This window comes from Dryas octopetala, chromosome 1, assembly GCF_963921425.1.
Source record: "Dryas octopetala chromosome 1, drDryOcto1.1, whole genome shotgun sequence".
Lineage (NCBI taxonomy): Eukaryota > Viridiplantae > Streptophyta > Magnoliopsida > Rosales > Rosaceae > Dryas > Dryas octopetala.
Window position 1 is genome coordinate 24264691 of NC_141366.1, and position 21533 is coordinate 24286223.

The 21533-nt window shown below is 34.6% G+C and overlaps 1 protein-coding gene across 1 annotated transcript; it reads right to left on the reverse strand.

Moving 5' to 3' along the window:
* Positions 1-1215: 1215 nt before the first annotated feature.
* Positions 1216-8036, reverse strand: LOC147299325 (4-diphosphocytidyl-2-C-methyl-D-erythritol kinase, chloroplastic-like). Its single transcript, XM_086243877.1, has 11 exons — positions 7686-8036; positions 7431-7526; positions 7273-7341; positions 6959-7063; positions 6827-6883; positions 6494-6694; positions 5006-5098; positions 4814-4913; positions 3691-3790; positions 2845-2930; positions 1216-1541 (listed from the first exon to the last, which is right to left on the reverse strand). The coding sequence occupies exons 1-11, from the start codon at positions 7860-7862 to the stop codon at positions 1438-1440; spliced, it is 1188 nt and encodes a 395-aa protein (XP_086100003.1). The 5' UTR covers positions 7863-8036; the 3' UTR covers positions 1216-1437.
* Between the last annotated feature and the right edge of the window lie 13497 nt (positions 8037-21533).

Below are 21533 nucleotides of genomic sequence, written 5' to 3' on the forward strand. Positions count from 1 at the left end.
AAGTTCAACTGTTATATAAAAGTCACTGCCAAGTGCTTGATACCATTACTGAGTGCTACATACTCTAAACCTATAAACCTAATAATCTCCAAGAAACTCAATAATAAACATCTGACTAATTATCCAAAAAGAAAATTAAAAAACATAACCCCTAAATTTTAAAGAGCATTCGATAATTATCCATAATTATGCAGTTCAAAAATATTTTTTTTACAAATATTAAAAAAGATATATTTCTTTTCAATTTCAGTTTGCTTTTGATATTCTTGCATAAGATTTATTTCACATAGTAAAAAGGATATATTCATAATTGTACAAGGTCTTAGGCAAGCGGACAAAGAAAGTTGTGACCTAATCTAAAAAGCAACATTTAAAATTAGTAGTCAAACTAAAAAATATTGAGCATTTCAGTTTTTCTAAAACATTAGTGAAATTTGGTATCTAATCCAAATTTTCTAATAAATAAATAAAAACAGTCACAACCTCACAGCTACCTCACTATATTCTATCCTCCACCAATGATGAACTCATCCAGATGAATTCTTCATCAACAGTGTTGATGCAAAAATCTGCACGATGATGCAACAACTTCAAACAATGGACTTGGCTTCTTGTTTGATCTTCTTGTGGATGATCTGGAGTGTTTGTGATGATCTAGCTTGCTGATGTGTCTTGAAGGATGTCACTTGCATGAACAAGGATCAAAGGAAGTAGCACCATGATGAAGTCAGTGATGAACAGATGAAGGTGGAGAGGCAAAAACAAGCAAGAACAAGGTAACCGTTGTTGAGCTTGTGGTCACATGTTGCTAAGCTGGAGTGATGAGGTGGATGATTGGTTTGACCAAGTCAACCGTTGAAAAGTCAGAGTGCCAAGTAAGCCCTCATCAGGCCACGTGTGAGCATCTGATTGGTCCAATGAATCCAGGTGGATTTATCCACAAACAATCAACTTCTTCAAATCTTCAGCTCTTGGACGGAGTTAACAGAGATCCACAATGAAAGAGAGCTGAGACACATAAAGAGAAAAGAGATCTTGAAGTTTTAAGTATTGTTCATCGCCTGTTAAGAAGCCAATAAGTGACAAACATGTCTGCACTATCCCTCTCCAGCTCAAACACATGCTGAACAATTTTGTGTTTTGGTTGAATGTATTTTTGTTCTTTTGGAAGCAAATTAAATCTAAACATTTCATTAGGAGAGAGAAAATTGACACTTGCACAACATTTTGTTATTATTATTCTCAGTATAAATAAATTTTTCACAAAGCAATAGTTCTTATGAGATTCAATTTTAACCATAAAAAGTACTTTATAGAATCAATGGTTGAGAAGTTGTCATAATTTACATAAAAAAATGTGGCTCTTCATCCTCAGTCATTCCTGATCCTCTTGAATTATAGGAAAATGATCTCAGTTTTCTCTCACAAGTGATTAAATCACTCAACTGATCGGGAGAATTCGGAGGATGAGCCATATGATGCACTACTCGAAGCAGGTTCTCTGTACCAGTGATTTTCTTCACGAGTGAGAAAATTGGCCTCTGCATATAAGAATTCCAAGAAAAAACACCATGATTTGAAACAAGCCTTGACATACCAGAAAAGAATCTTTATATATAACCTTTTCCAGTTCATTCCATCAAGTATAAAATTATTTCAACAAAATAGGCCATCGAAAAAACTTTAGACAGCCATCCATCAAGTGATTAATTTTCCCATTCCATGGTCTCTCTCTGGCTATTTTCACCACAAGCTGCACAGGCATTTCACACAACAGTGCCTTTTATCCTCACTTTTATTTGGAAAGTAAATGGGACCTCAAGAAATTCTCCAATGTCGCAATTCATGGCTCGACTTAATTCACACACAAAGTATACCCTAGCGTATTATGCTGGGGACAGACTGATACCATTTTATCAAACATGATGTTTTCATGAAGATTAATTTCTGCTTTCGTCAGACCATTGATGTGGATTACCTTAATACTAGGGGATTTAGGCATGAAATAGAGAATAAAGCATAGATATTTAAGGGGTAGAACACTCACTGTTTGTAGACAGCAATGCATATTCAAGTCAACTCAATTAATGGGATCCAAATCTGCCTGTAACTTATGATTAGTGACCTCCGAACATTCATGTAGAGACTAATTGCTTCCTGTGTGACCATATCTAATATTTATACTGGTTCTAAAAACGAAACACGAGCTTCCATTTTTCTGATATTTGGCACTTCAAACCTAAGAAATGATTCAATTTCACCCAGTTTTCAACGCTCTTATTAGTGTTTATAATTCAAAATTTAAAATGAATTTTAACATGTACATCATACAAATGTTTCCTAATTTAATGTGTTTCTGTAACAGTTTAAAACGCGGACTTCTTAGGACACAATTTAGTTTCTACTACCTTGTAAAATAGTCGATGATTAATGTTAGAGGGAAACTTTTCACATACGTAATAGACATACTATACATCAACTTCTCTTGCACGGATGTCAAGCTAGGGTTTTCTACATATATAAATGACTCAGATGACAGCTTGAGCTACCTGCTTCATGGTTTATATTTCTAAACTGATATAGGGTAGCATGATAAAATTCGCCAAAATTACTCTTTTTTTTTAGCAAGTTGGTTGTCACAATTACTCTCTTTCTTTTTTCGGTCAGCAATCAGCCACAATTGTTAAAGCATGCTTTTGATGAATTACTTTAATATCATGAGTGTTAGTGATTGATATGACACTCTGAAGATAATCTATTATTTTTTTAAAAAAAGACACTCTGAAAATAATACTGATACAACCAAGTTGTAAAATATTAGATATAGTAGTACATTAGACTGACCTGACAAAAACACATCCTTGTATTCATTGTCATCATATACGAATTGGGGAGGATCTGGAGAACCAATCCCAACAATAGTGCTTCCACTGTATCAAAAATATTGAGAGAATGAAAATGATGGAAGTGAGTTTGCAAGAGTAAAAATGACAATAATACATGGCAAAATATGTTGTCTAATTTAATATAATACAAGTAACTAAGAATAATGAGACTGCCACTTCGCAGCTTCCTTTCCCTTCTTTTATATTGGCAGCCTTCTTTTTTACAGCTTCTACACTTATGCATACAGAACTTACAAATAGAACCTCAGTTATTATGATATTGTGTCAAAAGCAAGTAAAAAATAATGTACCAAAAAAAAGCAAGTCAAAAACTTCTTTAAAACCAATCCCAATTTGATTTAGAAAACCAAATCAAACCCAATACCATAATTAAATCCCATAACTATATGAATATTGTGCATGTAAAGTTGGCTAGTGGTTTTCACTTTTTAGACATGCCATTACTTGGTAAATATTGTGCACATGAAAAGTTGTTTTATATGCATGATGCATGCATGTTATTGTGGTTTGATCATGGTATTTATCCCTTGTGTTATCTGAATTGGGATGGTTCTTTGTTTGTTTCTATTTTCTTTTTCATTTTTTTTTCTCTGTATAATCATTGACTGGATTCCTTAAGGTTTGTTCTGATGCAGATGCTTTGGTGGTTTCTCATTGTCATTTGCAAGCGATAGTATGCAGATGAAGATCAACATGTAAAATTTCACATGTACATATTAACATGATATAATGAGTAAAGACAGAGTTTAATTGATTATGTCAACAGGTGCTGCAATGAATGTACCTTCCAGACATAAAAACAGCACCATATTGTCCACGGCTTGCAGCAAGTACACGCTGTTTTAATCTTTTAAGAGACGGGAGAACTTCAAATGCTGGAGGTTCTGCAAAAAACATAATAAACAAAACTTGTAAATGCAGTCATTTCTGGTTAAAAGATGGAACTGTGGCAGTCTGCAACGATTTTGACCCTGTGGAGACCTACTTTCAAAAGCAGGCAGGTTTCTCTAGTTCTGGAACAATGTCAATCCAGTCCAAAATCATATGCATTGAATTTGAATTACCATCACAAGTGGAAGGATGTTTGAACATAATGATTTATAATTCCAATGTGTACTAAAACACTTCAAGATGTAAAACAGTTCAAAGTCAATCAAACAATGAATCGCTCTGAACATTTATGCACCCAACCCGGGAACAGGCTAGTATAGTAAAGGTTCACTTCTTTTTCTTTCTTTTTCCTTTTAATGTCAATATATTCACAAAAGAAAGACGAGCATAAGCAAAAAAATAAAAAATAAAAACCAGAGGTTAAGTTCCAAAGAGATCGAGGAGAGTGTCCTTACAATAAAGCCTAAGGCTGTTCCAGAACTCCAAAAAAATCAAATGAAAGGCACCCTGTTATCCAAAAAGACAGAGTGCACAAAATTGGAAATGCTTAAGTATCCGAAAAGGTTAACTACTTTCGAAGATAAGGGAAAAGAAGAGCAAATGAAAGCACTCAAACATAAGGGAAAAATAAGAGAAATGAGGTGTTAAAGTATTAAAATGTTGGGCCAACAATAGTTTTATATTCTAGCACTCCTTGTAACATGTGGATCTCCCCCACCACTAAAGGATACAAGAACTTCAGTCCAAAAACAAAAAAACAAAAAAATGGGTACAAGAATTGGGAGGACTAAGGTGCAGGAATTTGAACTCAAGATATCCCACTGTAATAAAATGTTAAATTTTCTTAGTTTATCCCTATAACCAAACATAAACTATTAGGAAATGGATTTTTTTTTTTTTTTTTTTTCAGTCAACTATTAGGAAATGAGCTTATAATAGGCTTTATAACAGACAAAAGTGTCTTGTAACCAAAAACAAACAAAACACGTCTCTTAGTATCCTTCATGAATACATACCTAAATCATTGATGCAAACATCTTGTGATATTCCATTTCTTGAGATTTTCTCCAGCAATGTTAAAGGATCAACCTTACTAGTTTTATCCAAGTGCAGGCGCTGAAAGATCAAAAAGTTGACTTAGAAACGATGGTGAAATATATTGATGCAGATTATTTATAATCCATTCGCTACACTTCAATCTGCAATACCTTGTAAACTTCAGCAGTTGAACATGCCTGCAGGGGCTTTATAAGAACCATTGGAATGTCCAATGGTACTGGTGGAGGAACATTTTGAACAACCTGAACATCCAAAAGCAGAACTCAAATTGGAACTCTCACAGAATATGAACCATGGTATGAAGCACAAACACTTCTCCAAGTATTTCAAGGCAGTGTCAGGAAGACACTCTGAGGACACAGGCAAATTACAGTACAAATTGCGCCCAACCGTCAAATTGTTCCATACATGTTGGAATTAAGAATAATAATATTTCTCTTCCAAACAACATTAGAAAACATAGTGACATGCCTAGACATGGAAGCGACATGCCAGTTTACAACTTAAAGTTAATTATGAACTTTTTTCTGGTACAATTATTTCTTTTATTATAATATATTTAAAAATTAAAAAACATAAAACTATTTATTTGATCTTTCTAATTGAAATATTGAGCTTCATGATTATAAATTTTTTCTTATTTACATTATAGAATTAAAAGAATCTGCCCAGCCTGCACCAAACCAATTTGACCACGTACACAAAGCGTTCAACAATCAGGGTCTCAAAGGCCTGTATCTTGTAAAAAATCATTGAAACTCTTCATGGTCCTTGTCAGCTCCTCCTGTTTGATTTTCTGAGACAAATCGTACCGCGTTTAAGTCACCCCCTACGTACCACCTCAGCCCACATAGCCCATAGAACCCCGCCAGCTCTTCTGTAAGCCCTTTTCTCTCCCTGTAACCCTCCCCTTCCTTCTGCTACCAACCCCCAAATGTCCCAACTAATTATTTTGAATGTAACTGTGTGTTCTTTATAAAAACAATTAAAGGCATACAGATTATTTATTATTAGAGAAGAAAAATAAAGTCAAGTTTCCATTTCCATTTATGGAATTATAATTTGGAAAATTAGCTCTAGAAGATAGTACCCACAATATCAGCCCTCTGAATGCAAGTAATATTCACAGGTTTAAAACGCATAGATGACCCACCCTTTTTTTCCAAGGATCCATCCTATACCCTGTGAAAAAGACGTCTCAAAACCATATCAAGGTGAAAAGAGAGAGTTTTCATCATGAATTTTTCTAAAAATCAAAGCAAGGAAAAGAACTCCTATAGCAAACCAATAACTGAAGTTTCCATTGAGACTGCGGGCATAAAATATAAGTGTCATCGACTTTGTTGCATTCATAATTAACAATGAGAATTAACAAACGTCTTGCCTCTTTAACTCATACCAAATCTCTCTATATAATGTCAATGCTAGTTAACCTAAGGATGAACCAATTTCAAATAAAAAGCAAGGTAAATAAAGCAGGACAACTTTGAAGTATAGCCTACTTTCTAGGGAAAACGAAAATCAATTATGATTATATGTGCAGAGCCATCTTGTGATTTGTGAAATCGCTTAGAATGATGTAAACATGAAAAGAAACAGACTCACTCTGATTTTGTAAGACAAAGACAAAGGCATACCTCACCTCGACCAGTACAATAGGCTGCTCCTTGAGAGAAAAAGAAGGGAACATCTGAACCAATCTCACTCGACCATTCTTGGAGCTCCTTCTCAGTGGCAAGAAAACCATTAAACTCATTTGCTGCCCATAGCGCAGTTGCAGCATTGCTGCTTCCACCACCAAGCCCTGCTCCAGTAGGCACCTTCTTATCAAGATGAATCTGCCCAAACAAAAAAAAAAATCAATGGACCTTAAATGTTGAGTTATTTACAGCACCCAACGTTCACCAAATTCAAAGCAATCTCAAATGAATATTCAAAATGTTCTAAATCACCTAAGCCTCACTTCTTACCCAAAAGAAATTGTCACTACCAGTCTTCTTCCTGTAGAGGTTAAGGGCCTTAATAATCTGCAGAAAGAAGGTTCCCAATCACAATGTTTCCAAGATTAGGAGCAACACGAAGGGCAAAAAAATGTGCCTTACCAAATTTCTATCATCAAGGGGGACCCCAGGCACATTTGTTGACAAACGATCTTTAGTTTTCAAGGGTGACAGAGAGAACTTAATTACATCTCCAAGGCTTATTACCTACAGGCACAAAACAGAAAATCAATAACAGAATAACATGGAGACATTTGGCCTGGGGTATAAATATATGTAAAAATAAAAGTGAACCCAATACCAGAAAAAAAGCAAGGCATAAATATCAACTTTCCACTTCACTCATATTTTATATGTATGTGACCTAAAGAAGATCATGATAGCAGCAAAGAGATACAAATTTGGATGGAACTTACATGAAAGAGAGATGCCAAATCATGAAATCCATCTTCCCGTTTGTTAGTTATTCTCAAAAAAATATTTATCTGCACAATATAAACTTGCAAAATTAACACAGAATTGAAAAATACAATTGCCATCTTTCTAAAAATGCAAGATGCCGTAGAAAGACTACCTTGCAAGGTGAGAACAGAGTGAGCCTTGAAAGCGGAGCTTTGCTGTCCACCTCATCTGCCAACTTGTTTATCCTTTCATCAGGATCGTACCTTATCTAGTCACGAACCCACCAACCCAAAAATAACTATAACATAAGCATTTATACATAAAGAAAATTGAAAGCCCAAAAAACTATAATCACAAAAACAACAAGAATTGAAGAAAATGCAATTTGAATTTGAAGCATAACTAAGAATTGACATTCTAGTACAACCTCCACTTGTTGTTTGGCAGAAACCATGATTCTGACAATTGAGGTCCTTCGATTTCTGGACTTTGAGTGATAAGAAGAGAACCCATGTGACCTGAACGACGAGAGATTGCTCTTTCCGAAAAAATTGGTAGAAGAGTGGAAGACGGGGTTATGGCAAAGAAAATGAGAGGAAGCCATGCTCCCCCAACTGCGAAATTTGAAGATGAAGAGCTCAAGCTCGAGTGTTGTCTTCAATTTATGTGGTATTTGTTGTTTATTAATGTCAACGAACAAAAGGAATCAATTTAGGCGCAGGTTTTGCTACTCCTCCTTGTCTTGTTCAGTGTCGGGTTTGATGAGATTATGAGAAAGAAAAACGGTCGATTAGAGTCTTAGACTGTGACAATAAAACGTTCGAGTTTATACCCAAATTTGCAAATTTCTTTTGTGTTAATTTGGTAAATTCACAAATTAAATTATAGAGGTCTGCAAAAAAAAAAAAAAATAAAGTGTACAAATATCAGTTCTCAAAAGAAAATATATTTCCACTTAAAAAATAAAGAGAAATTTGCACAAATACTACACAGAGGGAGTGTGTACATTAACACCCAAACAAATTTTTTTTATTAATTACTATCCACACTTTATACTGTGTACCAATGTCACAGCTAGGTGATATTTTTTGTTAAATTATCATATTTTTTCACCAAACTTCTTATTTTACCCTTAAATAAAAATTATAAAAATTAAATTTTTTCTCACTCATCTTTCTTTAACAAATATATTAATTTTAAAGTTTAATCAAATTTAAAAAATTAAAAATTAAAGAACACACATAATGTACCCCCTTGCCTCTGTCCAAAAAAAAATAATAATAAAATTAATAACCCCTCCTCCCCCAACATGATTGCAACTTGTCCCAGCCCTAACCATCTTTCTAGCGCCGGCCGATCTTCAACCATCTCCCACCACTCTCCCTCTTTTCTTTCTCTCTCTTTCTCTCCCTCCATCTCTCTCTCTATCTCTGTCTCTCTCTCTTCCTCATTGCAAATCTGATTCAATGCGGAGAAGACGGCATCACACTGGGAGCAATTGAAAGAGGCGGAGGGGGAGGGGCAGGGCTGGGTGGTATAGTGCCTTGAGAAAGAGAGGAAGAAAGAGAGAGAGAGAGAGAGAGAAAAAAAAGAAGGAGAAAGATGGAAAAAGAGAAGGGGGAGAGTGGAGGGGAGGATATACAATGCAAATCTGTCGACTTTTGGGAGGTGACGTCGGCGGCAGATTTTGACAGACCAAAATGGAAGCAATTCCTCCTTTGCTCTTCTAGGTTATGGGTTAGGCGGGGAAAAGGAAGGGGGCTGGGCGTGGAAAGGGAAGGTTGGGTTTAATAAATTATTTTTAATTTTAAAAAATTTTAGTTTTAAATAAATATTTTTATTTTTTTCTAACACCCTTGTATATGGTTTTACGAAAACACCCTTTAGAATTTAATAAAATAATGGACAGAATGTGACGGAGGTGCCATAGTGCTACAAGGCACAAAGTCTGGGTGACAATTGTGAAAAAAAAAATTGTTTGGGTGGTAAATATACACACTCTAGTCTTGGTGGTATTTGTGCAAATTTCTCAAAAATAAAAATAAAAAACATTCAAGCGAAGGTAATTTAATGGGATTGCCTATAAAAAGGGTTATTATGTGATGTAGACATCGAATTGTATCAGATACACCCATCATTTCTCCAACCTAACAAAAAAAAAATTGGGATTCATAATTTTAACTAAATTATACAACACTCTTATTCTCCAACCAAAATTACGAAACTTGGTTATAACACACCCTATTGCTTCTTGTATTTATTTTTTCATACATTACAGCAAACAAGTGGAATATTTATAAATAAATGTTTAGATCGCGGTTTGGGAATCTTCAAATGAGGTATGAGTATTAAGTTTTTAAATTTTTTTTTTACTATAACCAAAAATTGATGTTCTTTTAAAAACTGAAATCGCAACATGTTCGAAAAACTACAACTTGCAAACTCACGCGGCGCCACGGAGGCGTTGAGCGAGCGAGCGAGCTCGCAATGAAACGTGCCTCACCGGATCCGCCACCCACGTTTTAATCTCAGCCGTCAGAGATCATTAAAGCTCCTTGATCTATATCGTTGATTCCTTAAAGGAATCGATCACAATTCAACCGGGTCGCCTTTGACCCGCGTGTCTTCTATCCGGGCCGCCCTGCCCGATTTGTCTCACGAAATGGGTAACCTGCAAGACCCAACTTGTGTTTTTCCATTTTTTTTGCACTTTTAGTGCATTTTGTCCCACATTTAAAACTTACAACTTCTTTCAGTCCTCTAGTTTTTATAAATAGAAACCTTTATACCTCATTTTCACTTGCACCACCAAGTAAAGTTTGAGATACTCACTCTTTGGTTTCTTTGGGAGTCTCTTTAAGAAGAGACATACCAAAAGGGAAGAAATTTCTCTAGTTTAAAAGTTTTGGAAAGCAAGCTCTAGGAGGAGGAGTCTAGATGAGTAGAGTCTAACTAAGGAGGTCTACAACTGAGTAAGTGTTCTAATCTTTCTTATTTATTTTTAGGCTTTAATTTTATGTTTGCATGCTTAAATTAATTAAGTAGGATTTATTTATTAATTAAGCATGTTTAGCTTTATTTTGGAAATTTAATTGTTTAATTAAATGTTATTAGCATGGTAGATTTAGCAAGTTTCTATTATAGAGATTAAGTTGGATTAATTTAAATTAATTTGTATAATTGCTTTGAGTTAAAGCAATTAATCAAGTGATTTGACGTTAACATAAAACCTGAAACTTGTAATCCTTTAACTAGCTTTGAAATAGTAGAGTTTGCTCCTCTTAGGACTTGTGACGTGTGACTCAAGGAAATGTCATACCATCTTTCCTGATTTATTTTCGTCCCCTAACTTAGAATTTGTTTTCTTTCGTTGAAATTGTCTTTTACTGGATTATTCAATTGTCGAGTTGTTAAGAGGTTAAGGTTTCCATTGTGATTAGTTGCTGAGGAGTTGCCAAGATAGGATCGTGCGCAAACGTGAAAGCTAGGTTGTGGAAGAGAATATGTGAAGAGCATAGAATTCCAGGAAGGAAATTTATCATACATTCCTGACTATAGACTTTGTGTGTGTATGTGTAGTTTTTAAACTGTTATAACATGTTATTTCTATAATTATTATGATTGGTTTGAGAATAAAGGTAGCATAACTTGTGACCTTAGGTTCAAATCCCTAAATCTTCTAAAAGAAAATATCATTAAAGTTATGAATAGCCTAGCCAAAGCAATTACATTGTGACGTATACCCGTGCTAAGGACGGACCTAGGAATTGAAAATGGAGTGGGCTAAACTTAAAGGCTATGTACGACAAAAAAAAAAAAAACTAAATAAAAGAACTTAGAGCCTATCAAAATTTTGGCAGCATCTCTTTTGTTTCTTTTATACTTCCCAAATTTAAATAACCTGTTAAAACACATATATTGATCTAAAATAAAGTTTATTTAAAGAAAACTCAACTGTACAAATGAATTCCATTAATAAACAAGTAAACATACATCTAGTCAAGGGGGGACGTAATGAGCCTTACCCCTCAAAATGCAGTCATACAAAAAAGACAATAACAAATAAACATACAATACAAATACAATATAACACTACTTAAGTTGTGCTCTACGATTCTTCATAAGATATAAATCATCAATCACATAATCATAACTAATAGTATCAACAAGATCTTTTTCAATGTGGATAACCACACAATCAACAAGAAACTCATCACATATCTTGTTTCGAAGTCTAGTTTTAATAATTTTTATGGATGAAAATGTTCACTCTGTTGTTGCAATTGAAATAGCTAGGAAGAGTCAACACAAGACAAATCAATCTCTCAATCAACCAGTATTTTGTTTCAACAAGTTCTTGACATAATTCAGAAATAGAGGACACATTCTGAAAAGTTAAAAGTTCATGAACCTCATACTCATAATGTTCCAATTGCTCTCTTAAAGTAAACAATTCATACTCACCAAAATCAATTTCTTAGCCAAAGTGTATATTGATGTCAAATGATTTGAACCCATCACGAGGATCCAATGTTGAGCTAAGACTAAAAATTTCTATTGTTTCCTCAGTGAATCTGCTGTCTAACTTCATCAACTGAAAATCTATTACAACATTAAATATATCAAAATGATAATAATGCTCAACTGTAATAAAATCTTGTTGCTGACAACTTCGACCTGTACCCTCCATATGGCGAGCCTTCAAATCTAGGATATCAATGTCATTTTTCTCACAAAAAGATACCACATTCCTAATGAACTTATCACAACCATTGTTTCTTAATTTTTAAAGAAGAAATTTTTGAACTTGAAACTAAGTTTATAGCATTTAGAATGTCTTGAGACTGATTCTGCAATGCTTGACAAAGCATATCAGTGATTCCTTTAACTTTATTCATCAAATGCAAGTGAAACACAAATTGAAAAGACCGCATACCACTATAAGCATATTTAGCTTCCCCACGTATTTTAAAGTTGAGTCCATTTTGCTTATTGTTTTTAAGAACTGTAGTGGTTGCATTGTATAGAAAAATTAACCTCCTAATAAAACCAAAATGAGAGCTCCAATGAGTAGCTCCAGGTCGTGACAAACTACGAGTCTGATTAGCCCTTGTACCAGATTCAAGTACTCTTCCAATTGTCTTGCAATTTCATCTTCTCGAGTAGACCTTAACTCAAAAATTCGTTTGGCAGAAGAACTAATCAAGTTCACAATATTATTCAACAATAAGAAAAACAAATAGACATCTTGCACACCTTAAGCTCCTGCATTCAAAGCTAGTTGTAGACGATGAGCAAAACAATGTACATAATATGCATATGGATAATCTTGAATAAATATAAAGTCTTTAATCCATTCCATTCACCTCTCATATTGCTAGCACCATCATATCCTTAACCACGTATATTTTCTACTTGAAGGTTGTATTGACCAAGCACTTTCTCTATCTCATTCTTAAAAGTTAAGGCACAAATGTCCTCCACACTCACAACATGAAAGAACCGTTCTTTAACAAACCCATTAACATCAACAAATCTTAAAATAATGGTCATTTACTCCTGACTAGATTCGTCAAGTGCTTCATCAATAAGTATACAAAATTTGGCATCCTCAACCTCCTCACGGATCTTACTCCTAACTTTGTTAGCAAGAATATTCAAAATCTCTTTTTGAATCTTGGGAAAAATATATTTGGCATTTCCAGGAATTCGGTCTAAGACAACATTTGCAATATCTTCATTTAAGCTTGCACTATATTTGAGCAATTCAACAAAATTTTCACGACTCGATGATTCATTAGATTCATCATTGCCTCTAGAAGCAAGTACTTATTTAGCAATCACTCTAATGATCTCTATTGTGACCTTAAGCCGCAACCGATTTTGTGCAACTTTTTGTGGTGGTTGTGGATTCATCACACATTTTTCAAGCTATACTTTTGCATATTAAGATCATGTGGTGAATTTGAAAGCCCAACATGCTTTTGAAGGAAATAATGGGCCCCACCGACCCTCTTCTAATCATCAAACCCTTGAAAAGTGAATAAAGTATGACATGATGTATCACTTTCAAAAATGAAGCAAGGAAAGCAATATACCTTGTCTTTATCTACGCAATACTTAAGCCATTCAAACTTTTTGAACCAATTATATTGAAACCGACAATATTGCTCTTTATAGAGAGAGCGTGGATACTCATCTAATTTGGGTTGACAAGGTCCATAAAGCAAGTATGTTCTACGAACATCATCACGAGAATTGATAGGATATGTTGATATTGCTCTATGTTTTCCCAGATCACATTTAATATTTGTGGTATCAACTTGTTGGGGCTCAACTCTTTGTGACTCAACTCTTTAAAATTTAGAAGGTGATTCCTTATCACAAATTGGAGCATCACTTATAGGTGGAGAAACATGCTCACTTGATGTTGATGGTTAATATTTTTTCTTGAAAAATGAAAGAATAGTTTTTCTTGACTTAGAATTTTGATGTTGATTCGACATTATAAACTATAAATCATATGTAAAACATTAGAAATGTGTAAACTAATGTCTAATTAAACCTTTATGACTTTATATTTAAAATTCACAAATAAAAATAAAAAAATCATCATCTTCACAAAATAACAAAATATCAACAACTAGCAGCCCCTAAATTAAAGCAAATGAACTCTTAATTATCACCATCAAACATAAATTAAAAATCTAGAACCCTTAATTAAAATCCTAACTCAAAACTTCAAATTAAAACCCTAAAATTAAACTCAAAATTTAAAAGAATTTAAGATAATTTACCTTTTCCTTAGGCTTTGGAGCTTGGTGATTGGTTGAAGGAGATATTCAAAACTGCCACACTACATAAGTGGGAAAAAAAAATCTACTTTTACTAAATGCTTGGAATTTAACGACACAAGTATTTCAAAAATGCATTTTCATTGAAACACAATGCTAAACATATATCTCACCCACAAAAATTAATACAATTCCAGGAGAACCCCCAAAAAGAAAAAAAGAAAAGAAATTTGACCTTGTATCCATCAAATTCATCCGAAACAGAAGGAACCCACCTCACAAAAATCCAAGCACAAACCAAACAAACAATGCCCACAAAGATAAACACACAAAACCATAAAGAAGTTGAATTGAGAGAGCGTGAACTTCAAACGTAGCATAGACTTGGCTGACTAGCTGAGCACACAGAGGAGGGAAGCGAGTCAAGCGGCGTAGCGAGAAACTCACTTGATGAGTTGGTGATGTCTGCCTGTCTTTATAAATGGCTAGTGGGTTAATTTATAACATAGGAATGGCCAATGAGTAATTGAGTAATAGACTAATAAGATTTTTTTTTTTTGGCAAAAAAATAGCCTACCCCAGCCCATACATTAGGTTCGACCCTAGCCCGTTCGAAGCAATTACTCATAACTGATCAGATAACAGGTCATACGTTTACTCAATTGCGAGTTTTTATCCCTGTTAACCATGATACTCTCTCTGTAGTAGTAAACTATCAAACGCAAGACTAAAGTTTGGTTGTATCTCGCCAAACACTGTGTGATTGCTTGTTTTTATTGAAAAGTGCTAACATTGGTCGTAGGGATAAGCATAAACATAATATCCAACTGCATAATATCTTCAAGGTTATTACTATATATGTAGAGAAGTTAACTAAAGAAGATAATACTTTAAAGGGATGGACCAAGGATTTCAAAATTGGGTGGGATAAACTTCCAAGCTTGTTTCTTACTTTTCTTAGTGAAAGTTTGTTTTCAAAATTTTGGTAGCATCTCATTTGATTTTATTACATTTCTCAAATTTACATAACTTTCTAAAACACTTTTATTATTCTTTGGACATCCTTAACTACAAAATACATAGAAACTATTGTATAATTATATATTTTGATCTAATTAAAATTTATTTAAACAAAACTCGACAGTATGATCGAGTGAATATAATAAGTAACAAAATATACACTTAGGCTTAGTTTGGTATTGTTGTGAGGAAAAACGGTTATGAAATAAAATAACTGTGAAGTAAAATCAGCTGTAAAGCAAAGCAGTTGAGTATTTGGAAAACTATGTTTTTAAAAGTGTTGTGAGTGCAAAAAACAGTATCAAGGTATTTTGTAAATTTTCATGTAAAACTGTTGTGGCTGTGTATAATTATCAAAATGGACATGATGTTGAAAGTGCCTAAAATGGGGGATAACTCTCTGTCATTTTGAATAAAAATTAAGGGTATATTGGGCAACTCAAATTTTTTACTAAGGGGCCCACAACTTTCATTTACAACAATTTTGAAAAGCATGTGGATAGAATTGCTTTTCAAAACTATAATGAATGACATAAAATTGTGAGACGCTAGAGGTTTTGCTTTTATTACTAAACACCAAAACTGTTGTGAGTGACCTAGAATTGTCATCTATAATAGCTTTTGGTTGTCCTACTACAATCTCAAACGGGCCCTTAGTCAATAGGGGATGTAATAAGCCTTATCCCTAAAAATGCATATCCATACAAAAAAAAAAATTAAAACATCAAAATAAGCATGGAATTCATCAAATACAATATAACATTGAGTTTTTCCCTACATTTCTTTACATCGAAAAAATTATCAATTACCATTTGAAAGTATCAACAAGACCTTTTTCAAAGTGGATAATCATGTAGTCTACAAATAACTCATCACACATCTTGTTTCGAATTTGAGTTTTAATAAGTTTCATAACTAAAAATATTCGCTTTTTTGTTTATGTAGAAACATGAAGAGTCAACATTAAACGAATCAAACTCTTAATCAATCAATATAATTTTTTTGTGCTAACAAATTACCAACATAATTTAGAAAGAGAAGACACATTATGAAATTGTGAAAATTCACGGGCCTCCTATTCATAATATTCCAATTGTTCTCTTAAAGTAAACAATTCATGTTCATCAAGATCTTGAGGATAAAATTTCTCAGTCAATCTGAATATTTCATCAAGGTCAAATGATCGATTTGAACCCATCAAGAGGATCCAATATTGAGCTAAGGGTAAGGAATTTCATTGTTCCCTCCGTGAATCTACTATATAACTCAAATCAACTGATAATCTATTACAATGTATTTTTTGGAAGATTTTTAGTGAGTATATCAGCTAGCTGATTCTGAGAAGGCACAAAAAGAGTAACAATGTTATGTAACCATTTTGTTTATGTAAGTTTAATTTAGGTGATCTATTCACTCAATTAACTTGATTAATTTCACTTTCAGTGATCGGACCCTAAATTTTGGTTTATGTGATTACTCATGAACTAGTCAACCAAACACAACTCAGACGGTCCAGTAACAAAAATGTGAAACTCCACATTGACTTCTAAAAACCAAAAATCACTTAAGTAAACAACACAAATCAGACACACCAAGGATCAAGTGACATCCTATACACTCAGAGGACCCATCACAATAGGCATCCCAGTGTTATCCACAACTACAGTGGTGTGTGATTATCTAAACAGTTATATAAGGCATATATCAATTTTAAGCAAATAGCTCCAGTACAGATTTGTGTTTAAAAGATGAGTGAGCCAGTAATCATAACAACACAAACAGTGAAGACAGATGCACACAAGATGTTCACCCAGAAAAACCACAAAGGGTAAAAACTGGGGGTCTATCCAGCTGACCAGGCAATCCACTAAATCAGAAGTTCAATACAAAAGAGGGCACTCAGCACACAAGCTCAATCACTAAGTCCTAGACTAAGTGGCAGCTATCTTACCCTTTTGTGCAACTTCCATACGCAAGGCAAATTGGTCATTCATGAAGAAGGCAGCTCCACTCCAAGCTCATCAACCCATGGCACCAATCCGCACCAAGCTCAGTGGTTTCATCAATGCATGAACATGATATGCAAATGTAGGATTCACAAACAAAGATCAACCTTCTCAAGCTATCGGCATGAAAAGATCAATATTGAATCCTTCAACTTAAATCTAAAATGAAAGTGTTTGAAGAATGTATGAAGACATTTAAGTACTCAAACCCATATAGAATTTTAGATTTAAGAAAAACAAATTCAGAAAATCTCTTTATGATTTTTCAAGAATTAAAGACCATTTTCTGAAAATTAATGAAGATGAGCACTTCACATAGAAAATACCCAGACGTGAAAACCACAAGAATACACGCTCAAAAATTGCTCATCAACACCCCAAAAGATCTGAACCAAAAAAGCCCATATACCCGTACACACTCACGCAAGAAGCATGTTCGCCCATGCCACGTGGAAGCCAATCAATGGCTGTCCACAAGAGACAGATGAGGGGCATATTCCCTTTGTCCTAGAGGGGTATCCTAGTATTTACTAAGGATAGGAATAAGCAGCTGTCAAAAGGAATTTTGCTTTTAAAAATCAGAAATGAAGAAGATGATGAATAGTGCTGATGTGTGAAGGTGTGTGCGTGAATGGGAAAGATGAATCAGATCTGATTTGAAAACATTGGGGAACCAAGTCATGTGCTGTGCACATGCATGTCTAATACTAAACAGAATATGGGCTTTCAAAGAATTGGGCTTAAAAAGCAAAACCCGAAATGGACCCACTGTAGCAACTGTGACTTAAATAACAGTCACTGTACGTGAAAAACAGTGTTCTTTATGATCAGTGAACGACTAGTCAAATAGACAAAAATCTGTTAATTTCATGAAATGAATGAAGTGCAGTATACCTTGTGTCTTTGATCATTCTTGTCTTCTTCAAAGCAGCAGAACTTGTCCTAAATCTAGCCTAGAGCTTGTGAGTGATTAAATGCAAAGTAATACAATTGTTTTGACAAGGAACATAGCCAATATAACAAATCCTAGAAACTAACAATCTCCCCCTTTGGCTTTCCTTGACAAAACAACAACCCATTCACCTCACAAGACTCTCAACACACAGCCCAACACTTGTTATAATGTACCTGCAAGAAGAAATACTTGCACAACACAAAGTATGATAGTATGCAGTTTAAACGCAGCAAGCAATGGAGATTAAACAAACAATACATTCTCCCCCTTTTTGTCATGGAAAGACAAAAGGTCATACAGAAAAGAAAAATTCAGTTCAAAAGCACAGAAAATTGAAGAAATATTCAAGAAAAATACATGCCGAAAGAGAAAAAATTCCATATAATTCTAACTCCCCCTAAATTCTAACTCCCCTAAAGACAAACTCCCCCTAAAGACAAACTCCCCCTAAATGCAACATCTCGATACCGGGCTTGCAGAATATAGACATGTAATATGAGGGACAGCTAGAGAAGAACCTAGGTATGCAGAAAAGTCTGAAATGCCCTTTAATGAACAGAGAGCCAAAGTGCAGAATGGTCTGTGAAATTGACTGTATTTGACGATTGTTAGACTAGTCAAAATGAACAAACTGCGTACTGGAACATAAAAATAGAGGAATCCTTAGAGAATTGGAAGCAATGACACACAAAAGAAATCTATGAGTTAGATGTGCTTCAGAGATTTTTATTTTTGACAAAGCAAATGTGACAAAAACGACAAACACAATTGAAAAGAATTAACCACCAATGTCAACACTTTCATAGATATGGAAAATGAAGATTGCACATTTTGTGCAAGAAAATAAGCATATTTGGGATATAGGGAGGTCAATGCTAGCATTCAATACTTGTTCAAGATGGAAAACAATGTCAAAGACAACCAAAGAGGTTAAATAATTTTCATCCACAACAAGAGATTAGAATTTAACCACTCAAGAGAATTTCTAATTTGGGAACAAATCTTGAAAGCAAAGTTTTTCAACTCATGACAATGGCAATGAGAAAATTATTGTCATTTGTTTTGTTTAGGCACATCCCAAGTTAAGTGCAATGATTTGGTCCAATTTTGCGACTCTTTACCCTAGAACACCATAAAAACACCTTATGTCTCCGTAGGGCCGTGACTTCTTTGGTCACACTTCCTTTTTTTTTTTTGTTATTTTTGTATGGTGCACATTTGTTCAAATGAGGAAAACTTAGCTGAAAAAAGGTCATAAAGGAGAAATTATATTGAAAGGCTAAATTGCATCCTCAAACAAATTGTCTTTGAAAAAGCATTTAACAAGTTTGATTGATTATGACAAAGTGTTAAATAAAAAATCTCAAGGCTAACATTTGACAAGAAGGAGGGATTATGCTTATTGACATGACTCATGTTATGCAAGAACCTTTTTGAATATTAAAGAGAGTGTGACAAATAATGTTAAGACCTTTCAAAGTGGTTATTTTCTTTAAAAAAAAAACTACTTAACCAAATAAAAGAAACTTAAACAATGAAGCACATTTAACTACAAAGACTCATGCATGTGTACAAATGCCAATTGACTTCCGAAGACTAATGTGCTTTGGATTCTCTAGAGCTTTTGTAAAGATGTCTGCAAGTTGTTGTTCGGAAGGAACAAAAGTCAAAGTAAGAGTTCCACTTTCCACAAGATCTCGAATGAAATGATGTCTTATGTCAATATGCTTGGTTCTAGTATGTTGCACCGGGTTCTTGGAGATATCAATAGCACTCATGTTATCACAATAGATGAGAAAAGTTTTCTCATCAATTCCATAATCGGCTAACATTTGTCTCATCCAAATGAGTTGTGTACAACAACTCCCTGCTGCTATGTATTCAGCTTCAGCAGTCGACAAAGAGACAGAATTCTGCTTCTTGCTATGCCAAGACACTAAGTTATTCCCAACATAGAAAGCACCACCCGAGGTGCTCTTCAAATCATCACTACACCCAGCCCAATCAGAGTCACTAAATCCAACCAATTTAGTGTTGGTATCATGGGTATACCACAACCCATAGTCAAGAGTTCCACTTACATATTTGATGATTCTTTTTGTTGCAAACAAATGGGATTCTTTGGGATCACTTTGGAACCTAGCACACACTCCTACCGCAAACGATATGTCCGGTCTACTAGCTGTGAGGTAGAGGAGACTTCCTATCATGCTTCTATACAAGGTTTGGTCCACTTGCTTACCACTTGGATCCCTATGAAGTTTGGAGCTTTTACTCATTGGAGTAGTAGCCACTTTGGAAGACTCAAGCCCAAACTTTTTGACCAAGTTTCTAGCATACTTAGATTGGGAGATAAATATCCCACTATCTACTTGCTTAACTTGCAGCCCTAAAAAGAAATTCATTTCACCAACTAGACTCATTTCAAATTCACTAGACATTACATCAATGAATCTCTTAACATGAAAATCTGAAGTTGAACCAAAGACAATATCATCCACATAAACTTGAGCAATCAAGACATCATTTTTCAACCTTTTTACAAATAGGGTCTTGTCAACCGACCCTCTTTGATACCCATTGGACAACAAGTGATGAGAGAGTCTCTCATACCAAGCTCTTGGAGCTTGCTTCAGCCCATACAAGGCTTTCCTCAATTTATAAACACCATCTCTCATGTGAGGATCCTCAAAACCTTTTGGTTGTTCTACAAAAACTTCCTCATTCAAGTAACCATTTAAAAACGCTGTTTTGACATCCATTTGATACAATTTGAACCTAAGATGACATGCAATGGCACAAAGCAACCTAACGGACTCAAGTCTAGCAACGGGTGCAAAAGTCTCATCAAAATCAATGCCCTCTAATTGAGAGTACCCTTGAGCAACAAGCCTAGCCTTGTTTCTAACTACATTCCCAAATTCATCGGATTTATTTTTGAATATCCATTTGGTTCCAATGACATTTGTGTTGGCTGGTCTCTCTACAAGAGTCCACACTTGGTTTCTCTCAAATTGGTTCAATTCCTCTTGCATGGCACTCACCCATTCCTCATGATTGAGTGCTTCTTTGACATTTTTAGGTTCAACAATGGAAACATAGCACACATGAGCAAGTTCATTGGCCATTTGTTTTCTAGTTCTAACTGGCTGGTCTAAAGAACCTAGAATTACATCTTCACCATGGTTACACCTCACCCATCTTGGTTTTTCAGATCTGTCACTCAAAATTTTGTCATTTTGTTCGCTCTCTGACTTATCAAACTCAACAATTTTTGAGTCATCAGCAGGTTCATCACTACCTGATTTTGACTCTTCTTTAACCAAATTATCCTCTTTAGGATCAGATTGTGGGAACAATCCATCCTTATCTGCAGCCATTTCAATAGATGCATCATGATCATCTATTTTCACATTTATGGATTCCAACATAGAATTTGTTCGCAAGTTGAAGACTCTAAAAGCTCTACTGTTGGATGAATAGCCTAAAAACAGACCCTC

Bases quoted from the DNA above. Each gene is read 5' to 3' on its own strand.
- LOC147299325 (XM_086243877.1), bottom strand. From the start codon at position 7,862: ATGGCTTCCTCTCATTTTCTTTGCCATAACCCCGTCTTCCACTCTTCT. The intron at 7,527-7,685 runs GTTGTACTAGAA...GTTCGTGACTAG, and splicing joins CTGCCAAACAACAAGTGGAG to ATAAGGTACGATCCTGATGA. The intron at 5,099-6,493 runs GTATGCCTTTGT...TTGGATGTTCAG, and splicing joins ATTGTACTGGTCGAGGTGAG to GTTGTTCAAAATGTTCCTCC.